At 42.3% G+C, this 10176-nt stretch overlaps 2 protein-coding genes and 1 long non-coding RNA gene across 4 annotated transcripts; 1 reads left to right on the forward strand and 2 right to left on the reverse strand.

Moving 5' to 3' along the window:
• The first annotated feature begins 67 nt into the window (after nucleotides 1-67).
• Nucleotides 68-1999, forward strand: LOC9641146. The gene is made up of 3 exons (XM_024668055.1): nucleotides 68-863; nucleotides 930-1470; nucleotides 1537-1999. Exons 1-2 carry the CDS (start codon nucleotides 354-356, stop codon nucleotides 1299-1301), a joined length of 882 nt encoding a protein of 293 aa, XP_024523823.1. The 5' UTR covers nucleotides 68-353; the 3' UTR covers nucleotides 1302-1470; nucleotides 1537-1999.
• Nucleotides 2000-6903: 4904 nt separating this feature from the next.
• On the reverse strand, nucleotides 6904-9431 carry LOC112343941 (pentatricopeptide repeat-containing protein At3g12770-like). Its single transcript, XM_024668054.1, has 3 exons — nucleotides 7689-9431; nucleotides 7527-7618; nucleotides 6904-7147 (listed from the first exon to the last, which is right to left on the reverse strand). Exon 1 carries the CDS (start codon nucleotides 9429-9431, stop codon nucleotides 8370-8372), a length of 1062 nt encoding a protein of 353 aa, XP_024523822.1. The 3' UTR covers nucleotides 6904-7147; nucleotides 7527-7618; nucleotides 7689-8369.
• Nucleotides 9432-9449: 18 nt separating this feature from the next.
• Nucleotides 9450-9960, reverse strand: LOC112343942. Of its 2 annotated transcripts, XR_002991481.1 has the most exons (3): nucleotides 9851-9960; nucleotides 9662-9800; nucleotides 9450-9597 (listed from the first exon to the last, which is right to left on the reverse strand). It is a non-coding gene; the product is annotated as an uncharacterized LOC112343942 (long non-coding RNA). The 2 variants fall into 2 exon arrangements; XR_002991480.1 differs by having other exon boundaries at nucleotides 9450-9800.
• Between the last annotated feature and the right edge of the window lie 216 nt (nucleotides 9961-10176).

Genomic DNA, 10176 nt, shown 5'->3' on the forward strand with positions numbered 1-10176 from the left:
GAAAACCCTCGCAACGAAGCAATGAAGAAGAAACGAATATTCATGTTTTTAAATTTATTCCCGCCCTCGCATACAAGATCCTAGCCGACCACGTGGCAAGGCGAGCGATTCAAATGAATTACCATGCCAGCCGAGCATTACCATGGCGTTCTTTGTTTTTAATTTGACGGCGTAAGCTCTGGTGACTGCCCCGCATACACGATCGTCGCCGACCACGTGGCGAGGCCATGGTGGCCGTGGCAGCAGACCATTTCCAGGTTTAACGACTAACTGCTATAACATTGTCACGCGAACAGAGTGGCGGCAGCTCCGGCGGCGCAATGCTCTCGGGGTAGCGCGAGCATGATCCAGCCATGGAAGCTCTCAATGGCGTCAAGAAGAGGCATTTCAGGGTAGAGGGTTTCCAGTGGCCCTTCTCGCGCGTGGCTATGGAGTGGAGGCCTGGCGCCGGCACCGCCAAGCGCAAGAAGATCTCCAGCGACATCAATGTCGCCACTCCTCCTCCTCCTCCTCCTTTACTTCCTCACCCTTCCTCACTCCTCTCCCTCCGGCAGCTCAATCACTCACCACCACCGCACGATCCAAACTTTCTCCGCGCGCTCCAGGCCAATGCTCTTCGGACAATGTCGGTGAATGGGAAGGGCTTCCTATCGAATCCTTGGTCGAACAGGGCAGCTTGGTCCAGGGTCCAGAGCACGGTCGGGTCGAAGAAGGATCACGGTGGGGATTTGATGAACAAGAAGAGGCAGCTGGAGCTGTGGGACTTCGCGGGGTTCTCTCGTGAGAAGTTAAAGCTTCTCAATGAGATTGAGGTGCTCATCGACTCGGAGGAGAATGCTTTGAACATGGAAGCTTCTGCTAAGGTTGGTCGAAGGCTCCTTCTTTCTTGAGTTTAGACCATCGTTTTATTTCTTCTTTCTTCTTTATAGGCCGCGGAAGGACGTCTTCGAAGCTTGCTGGATATCTGCGTATGCTCTCAATGCCAGGAGAATATAGAGAACAGGATAGCTCTACAAAGCGTGAGAACCAAAGGTTTGGACGATGGCAAGGTTATTTCAGCAAGAACGAATGTAGCGACTGCAAAGCAAGAGGATCAGACAGCACCAGCGCTGGAAGGTCCCAAAACCACGAAGGTGACACTTAGATATAGTTTTCTAGGTCGGAAGTATTGCTTTGGTTGCGTGCTCTCAGCTTCCAGGAACGATGAAGAGAGATTTCACGAAGCAGGAGTCTCTCGAAAAGGAAAGAGAGAAGGAGAGGCGCTTCTTTCTTGGAAATGTGAAAGAAGCCATGGAGCGTGACCGGGTTGCGCTTGACAACTTTCTGCAGAAGCAGAGGCTCAAGCATGAAGTGTCTAAGCAGAAACTTGGCGAGGTGAAGGGGAGCTTTCTTGGGAAGTATCTGAGCTTTCTTGACAACTCACTGGACGATGCTCTCCAAAAGGACGATTTAAGCGACAAGCACGACCAGGTTTTCAAGTCTTTTACGTGTTGCTTTATTTGATCTCGAGGTCTCACTTTAGATTTCCTGTGTTAGGATTCAGAAGGTTTGGAGGATCCTTCCAAACTTCGCAAGGATTAAACTCCTGAGCTGGAACGATCTTCTGAAAAGTCAGATGAAGTAACCGCGCGAACTTAACTTAGCTTTGCTGGCGCCGCCTTGTCTAGACACTAGAAAACGGAGGACATGCCTCGTAGTGAACTGAAGCCAATCCGGCAGCCAGATTGCGAGAAGGCTGGTAGACCGCTTAAACCGAATCGCCACGAGGAGTTTGCGGGAACCAAGGCTTAAGCACTTCCATAGGAGTTCTTGACAGAGAGATCAGGTGTCATGCTGCCAGGCTGCTAGGATTGTCTTCCAGACAACCTCTACATCCAAGACGTTTGATCGGCTTGGATCGAACGTAACAAGAAGAATACTCCAGGATTTTATGTGATCCAACACCTCCAGATGGTCAATGTGATCTTTCTTTCAGTAAGATATTTTTCTTCACTGGCTAGACTAGGCTCTCACAACAATGGGGCGATCCGATGCTCGAAGAGGCTGACCGACGCAAATCCGCCGCCCCTATCTTCCATCGGATTAAGCTCTCTGTGCGACCGACGATGAGAATGGGAGCTCGAGAATGAGTCCAGTGTCAAGGTACGAGCTTGACCCCAGGGCAAGCTTTTCTACAATCGCGTTGGAACCTTCGTTCGAGAAAAATCTCGAGGTATGGAGACAGCAATTCCACCGCTAACTAAGGTTCGCGCCTAGATCAAACTATTCATAGCAAGATCTTGTATGATTCCAGATCAAGTCCAATCTCGCCGAGAAACATTGACGAACTGCCGAGTTTTCTGTATCTCCGGAAGTTTACGAGGCAAACATTTTTGTTTTAAATTTCAAATGAACGAATATACTTCGACTTGGGCGGGACATTTCCAGGTTTAACAACTAACTGCGAGTGGCAGCAGCTCCGGCAGCCTCGGTGGTAGCGCGAGCATGATCCGGCCATGGAAGCTCTCAATGGCGTCAAGAAGAGGCATTCCAGGGCAGAGGCTTTCCAGTGGCCCTTCTCGCACGGCCTGGCGCCGGCACGACCAAGCGCAAGAAGATCTCCAGGGACATCAATGTCGCCACTCCTTTTCCTAGGCTAATGCTCTTCGGACAATGTCGGTGAATGGGAAGGGCTTCCGATAGAATCCTTGGTCAAACAGGGCAGCTTGGTCCATGGTCCAGAGCACTCGGCTCGAAGAAGGATCATGGTGGGGATTTGATGAACAAGAAGAGGCAGCTGGAGTTGTGGGACTTCGAGGGGTTCTTTAGTGAGAAGTTAAAGCTTCTCAATGAGATTGAGGCGCTCATCGACTCCAAGGAAAATGCTTTGAACATGGAAGCTTCTGCTAAAGTTGGTCGAAGGCTCCTTCTTTCTTGAGTTTAAACCATCGTTTTATTATTTCTTTCTTCTTTCTAGGCCGTGGAAGGACGTCTTCAAAGCTTGCTGGATATCTGCGTATGCTCTCAATCCTAGGAGAATATACAGAACAGGATAGCTCTACCGAAAAGTAAAGAGAGAAGGAGAGGCCCTTCGTTCTGGGAAGTGTGAAAGAAGCTATGGAGCGTGACCAGGTTGCACTTGACAACTTTCTGCAGAAGCAGAGGCTCAAGCATGAAGCGTCTAAGCAGAAACTTAAACCCGAGAGGCTATTCGCAACGTATACGAATCGTGGCCAATAGGCGAGCAAGCTGGTGGACTCGAGGAGCTTTGAGCGACGTTGGAACACAATCGAGGCATATCCCGGAATGATCATCATGGAGGCGCTTGAAATTTTTTGGAGCTCATGCCCGAGTGTAACGGACTAATTTTTCCGATGCCATGCCAGAGAATGGTTTCTTAAGGTAAATTAGGGTACGTTCTTTGAATGCTGCGTGCTGCAGCACAACCAACAATTGGAAAAGTTGAGAAAGTTCTTTATTGCTATTCTCCTTGTATGGTGGAACCATGTGTAAGTTGTTGACTAGCAAAAGCCCCTCAAGGATCTAATCCATAAAATTTGTAAATTTAGGGTTTGATGGCAAAGGATGAGTTTAATATTACTATTAACAGTAACTCAAAGTTTATGAGTGAAGTTATGAGGACTTTGACTGTATTACCAATGATTCTTGATTATGATATAATTTTAGGTTCACCTTGGATACATAAACATTGCTTAGAGTTAGACTGCAATAGCATAATAAATACTCTAACATTTGAGGACTACATGTTGCCTCATGGGTGATTACAACTTATCTAAGACCAGAAAAATACAAGAGAATAAATCAACATATACATACTGTGGGAAATCAATGATCAGAAAATCAGAATTGAAATAGATAATGGTTGTGCAAGTTCTGGAATACTTATCAGGAAACTCGGGGTTAAAGTAGTTCACGATTCCAAGTATTTTGCAGAAAGGCTAACTCCATAAGTTCAAATGAAAGTTATGGAATTGGTATGTTATAACTAAACTTTTTAGAAAGAAGAAATTTTATTAGTCTAGAAGATTATAGAGAAACCATATTTCTTGGGATTGACTGGCTTCATAATCACTCAGCAATAATTAACTACAGGAATCATATTGTTACTTTTATATCCAAAGAGTTGGATTGTTGGTATAGATTTCAATACCCATCTGGTATATATGAAGCAAGTAAAGATAGATTTGGCAAAGAGATGAGTAGTTTGTGTTGGTGCTCATTTTGACCACAAATTTAATAAATACTTTTTTAGCACAGTCCATTTTGTTTGGTTTGTTTTGCATTACCAGATTATGGTCTTTTCATGCCTTTCCATTGTTGGTAATTCTTTTGAAGAAAGCAAGGGTGCAAGATGATACATTAATTATGGGAAATTGACTACAAGTTATATATGTAATTTTCTTTAGTATATGTGAAAGTTAGCACAAAGGTGATTGTTTTGGTATGTACATAGTATAAGTCTGCCTCCTTGATCAAGTTATGATCAAGTTACGATGGAGCCAGAGATCACAAATAAGAGGTAACACTTAAGTAGTTTAGTAATCTTCAAAATAATGCTGCATGCCATGTATAGACACGTATTTATTCCAAGTCATAAGTTTGTATTTTATACATTTAGAAAAAAAGAAAACTATGTAGAAAATTTGGATAAATTTTTGTCATAAGAAATACTCAATGAAATATTATAGTTGTTCAAAGTTCTAATCTATGTTGGTGCTTAGTGTTAAACAATTTTAATAAATAATTTCAATCAAATATACCACGAATATCCAATAATATTTCAATCCAATGCTAAATAAAAAACTAATAAAATAACAATAATGTAAATATAAATAAGATATACCTGGCGTTTAATTTGGGTTAATATAAATGAAACCATAATTGTTTCAAATTAAAAAAATGAATAATATTTTTTAATAGTGAGTATTCTTTATAACTATAATATTATTTTGAAAATATAAATAATCATTCTCTTTCTGTAAAACTTTATACATATGTATAAATATAAATGTTATATTTTTTAGTGAAAATTTTATTTGTAGTTTTCAATTTATCTAAATTTTTGGTTTTCATAAGCAAACCTGTAGAAGGGTAGTGGATATATCTAAAATATGCTTGGATATTTTAAGATATTTTCTAACAGTTGTTATTCATTTAAATTAATCTTGTAAACTTTCCTAAACACTTCTTAATATATTCTAGTTTATTCTACAGTCAAATGGTTGATATTAAATAAGATTAATCTTGTGTCTATAAATTATCAATATCTTTATAATTATAAAAGTTTCTTTGATCAAATGGATTAATAAATAAAAATAATATTACTATTAAGAATTAAGTATTATTGCATGCAACGTGCACCAAATTATTTGTTTGCTTAACCAAACCTATAAGGGGATGATTATACCTAGAATATGCTTGGATATTCTAGGATATTCTACCATCTAACAGTTGTTATTCATTTAGATTAATCTTGTATCTCTAATTTATAAATATGGTTTTAATTTATATAAACACTAAACGCTTTCTAGGATATTCTAGTTTAATCTAATATCATATTCAATAAGATTAATCTTGTGTTTATACATTATCAACATGTTAAAAATTATAAACTTTAATTGATCAATTGGATTAATTTAGAGAAATAACACTTCTATTAAACAAACTAAGCATTGAATTTAGCAATGTGTAGCAAAGTATTTCTACTTATGATAATATTTATTCAAACAGAATCAAAATATAAAACAATTTATGTTATGACACATGTCCAGAGAGGTATATGTCCATGAGAGAGGTCCCCTTGGTCCACAAAAGCCAGAGCTCAAGCATGCACGGCTTTGCCTTTAGAACTCAAAAACTCCAAGCTTAACAATGTATTGGTCAACAATCTGATCCTGTGCAGTAAGAATTGTGATGTGATTTGGAGAACCATTCTTATCCATCCTAAAGAATTGCTCCAGAGCTTGCTTGCCTTTGCCATAACCAAGACTGAGGCCCTTTTTTTTTGGTGGCACCAACATAAACTATCTGTCTCAGTAACAAATCTATCTTTACTGACTTCAAATACACCATTTGGATATTGAAGTCTATACCAGCAACCCAATTCACTAGATTTAAAAGTAACAATATGATTCCTGAAGTCAATTATTGCTGAGTGCTTCTTAAGCCAATTCATCCCCAAAATTATGGTATCTATATTCTCTTTTATACCAATAAAATCTGTACTTTCTGAAAAGCTTCCCATTTTATACGTTAAATTCTCAATTCCATAACCATCTTTCATTTGCACATCTGCAGTTAATCTTTTTGTAAAATACTTGTAATCACGAATTGCTTTGAGCCCAAGTTTCTTGAGAAGTTGAAGTGATATAGCTGACCAATCAGAACCATTATCAAATTCAATTGTGATGTGATGATCATTGATTCTCCCACTGTATTCTGCATAATGAAAAGTAGTACATATATGTTGATTTATTCTCTTGTATTTTCTGCACTTATATAATTGGTAGTGATCATCAAGGGCACCATCAATCTCCTTGAGGCAATATATAGAATTATTGACCTCAAAAGTTAAACTGTTTATAGTGCCACTGCAGTCTAATTTTAAGCAATGTTGATGTATCCAAGGTGAACCCAAAATTATATCATGATCAAGAATCAATGGTTTTACAGTCAAACTTGTTTTAAATTCACAATCCTCCACCATAAACTTGAAATCTTTAACTTGTGAATTACTCTCCACAGTAATATTGAATTCATCTACTAATTTCTGTGAGATAATATCACGGTCACAACCAGAATCCCAAAAAACATTGATTTTCCTCTCCAACCCATGATCCCCAGATAACCTTCCAAAAGTTTCTGCCATCAAACCCTAAATTCCCTACCCTACAGATCCTAGAGTGTGGGAATTTATAAGCCGTCAACTCTTTCCCTTTTATTTGTTGCGTGTTCAACCCTACAAAGTCAAAAAGTTACTACACCACCAAAACTGAGTTTTTTCACCGTATCCGCAAACCTGGAGATCACAGGATCAAAAAGCTTTCTTTCGCTGTCAATGTTTTCACCTCGTTCTTCCATTTTTCTAACTTCCACTGGCTACGTTGATCCAAAGCACACCATCATCCACGTTCAAGCGCTCTTCTTCCTGTCGCAAATTCATGGATTGAACAAAGTTTGTACAAGCCAAGTGACGCAAATTTTACAAAAAACCAGACAACATGTCATTTTAAGCCTTTTGGACAGCCACTTCAAGAACTCACTCGCAAGAAGGGAAGCTCATTCGACACACGAAAAGTATGCAAGCCAAGCAAGACAGAAGAAAAACGAGAGGAAACACGAGCGTTTGTGGCTCTACCAACACGAGTGACATATCCATGGTAAGCTTGCGGAGCTGCTTGTTTAACAAGGCCACTGCTGGTTGGAAGGTCACAAAGGCATGTTGAGCGAGAAAATGATAAACATCGGGGGCCAATGGGACCAGAAACTTCCATGCTTTGCTGTAGGATTAGGCAACGATTACATACCTTTAAACCGCTTCCCCTCTCCTTGCTTTATCCTTGTTCTTCGCTGTTCTTCGCTTGTGTTCTGTTCCTTTCTCTTGAGTCCCCATGCCTTCCTGTTAAAAGAAGCATTAAATCGTTCCAACAACTGTTTCCTATGATGTTGGAGTTGTAAATCCGACTGACCTCGGGCATAGATGTTGGACGTGAGAGAGTACGCAGAGCCTGTTCCATCGTCGAGCTTGAGAACCGACTTGAAGGCCATCCTGCCAAGCTCCACATTTCTCCACTTGAGGCACGAACTTAAGAATGCCATCCACACCACCGCGTCCACCTTGCAAGGCCACGCTCTTTGAGCGCCTCGTTTTGAGCGAAAGAACTTCCCACCGATGCCTCTGTATCCAGTCCAGCACTGCAAGCTTGTACGTGAATCTGCTGCCCGAAGTCCAGTGCTGCAAGGCTCAGCGCAGGCTTTGAGAGCAGCAACGTACGTCCGGTTACAAGCTTTTCTCGTGCAGCAACCGAGTGTAGAACTCCAGAGCTCGCTCGGGTTCTCCAAACCGACTATATCCCAAGATCAAGGGGCCTTTGATGCTGTGAAGACTTCCGCCATGCTTTGACACTTGGTATACATATCCACCGAAAAGTAGTCATCCAGTTCGCAAATCCTTGCGACTTGCAAGTGGAGAGCTCTGCCTTTCTCCAGCTATTTCTTCACAAGCTTGCGGTCTTCATTCTCTGCTAGAGTCGCAACAGCCTTAAATGCAGCAGTAGCAGTGACATGATCTGCCTTAACACCTTCCTCTTGCATGCTTTCGAACGATTGTAAGACGAGCTTGTGCTGGCCGCCGCAAGCATACCCCAGGATTATCCCCGTCCAAGTCGCACCACCATATCTTGGAAAACCACCCAAGCATCCACCATGCCTCCACACTTGGCGTACATGTCAACGAGAGCATTATGAACCGAGAGGTCTTCTCCGTCCACAAAAGCGAGAGCTCGAGCATGCACGGCCTTGCCTCTCTGCAAAGCCCGAAGCTTAACGACGCCTCCGTCGACAATCTGGCCCTGTTCCTTCTCAGCCAAGGTGACACAGGCCTTTAGTGCAGCAAGAACTGTGACACGATCTGGAGCGCAACCATTCTCGTCCATGCTAAAGAATATCTCAAGAGCTTGCTCGCCTTTGCCGTTCTGAGCATAACCAAGAGTGAGGCAGTTCCAAGAAACCACGTCTGGACGTTCAATACTGTCGAAGAAACTGCGAGACTCCACCATGCTCCCACAGTTGGCATAGAACTCCACAAGTGTGTTGGTCACTAAGATGTTTGAATAGTGCTCACCAGCTTCCAAGCGAACGGCCCTTCCTTTTTCGAAGCTCTGAATCTTCAAGACTTCCGTTTCTTCTTCACCATAAACAACTGATCGATCCATCGATGGGGGAACAAACATGCCACGAATGCGTGCCGGGGCATGGGCAAGTTCCTCGTCCGCAAGACGGCAACAAGCTTTCAGCGCTGCGATGAAAGTTAAAGCATCCGGTGGAGTGTCTCCACGACGCATTCGAGCATAGATATCGAGAGCTTCACCACCCTCGCCGCTGCTGGCATACCCGAGAATCATGCAGTTCCATGTCACCACACTACGATGGCTCATTCCTTCGAAAACTCGACGAGCCTCTGTCAAGCTCCCACATTTTGCGTAAAGATCAATCAAGGTGCTCGCGACGAAGAGATCCGAGTCTAAGCCAAGTTTTACTGCTTTCCTGTGAATCTCCCTGCTCCTCTCTAAGAATACCACCAGTTGACCATCCAAAGCCTGCCCGGAATCCTTCTCTATCAAGCTGGAACAAGCCTTGAGAGCACCAAGAACTGATACTCGATCCGGTTTGTACCCTTCGTCTCCCAGACGAGCAAACAACTGTAGAGCCATTTCACCATTTCCACTCTGTGCATATCATATCCCTGTACGATCGAATTCCAGGAGACAACATCGCGATGCGGCATGCTGTCAAATGTTCCACGAGCATCTATCATGCTTCCGCATTTCGCGTACAGATCAAGCAGGATGTTGGCGACGATAATGTTTGAGAAGTCACCTGTCTCGGAAACATCCCTGTTCATTCTCCTGCCTAGTTGTAGATCTCTCATGCTTCTACATACCTTGAGAGCACCAACAACAATGCCAATGGCTGGTTTCAATCCCTGACGTTGCATTCGTCTGTACACTTCATTTGAAAGACCCTGAGGTTTCTGCAGAAGTGGACCAACCTTCGCTTCCATCAAGGACAGACTATGGATTCTACGAAGGCCGTAGTAAGAAACGATAAAGCGAGCTCAAAATTTTCATACCTTGAGCCTGATCAGTTCACCGCTGCTAAACAACCTGCAACGTTTCAAGTTCCTTCAATGCAGCAAGATCGCTTGACTTATCCCTCGACAAGCACCAGCTCTACGTCAATATCTCTGCAAGAAAAAGGAAATAAGAAAATCACCTGGATGCTAGAAAAGAATAGCCAGTTACCTGCGTAAGGACAAAACTTCCAAGTTTTTCTCAAGCAACACGGAATGCTCTTTGAGAGCATCTGGACAATTGTACCCTAAATATTTTTAAAAATTTCTGTCGATGCTACATTCTTCCCTCCCAGAATCGAAATCCAGCCACTGGTGCGGCAGAA

This window comes from Selaginella moellendorffii, unplaced genomic scaffold (assembly GCF_000143415.4).
Source record: "Selaginella moellendorffii unplaced genomic scaffold, v1.0 SELMOscaffold_340, whole genome shotgun sequence".
Lineage (NCBI taxonomy): Eukaryota > Viridiplantae > Streptophyta > Lycopodiopsida > Selaginellales > Selaginellaceae > Selaginella > Selaginella moellendorffii.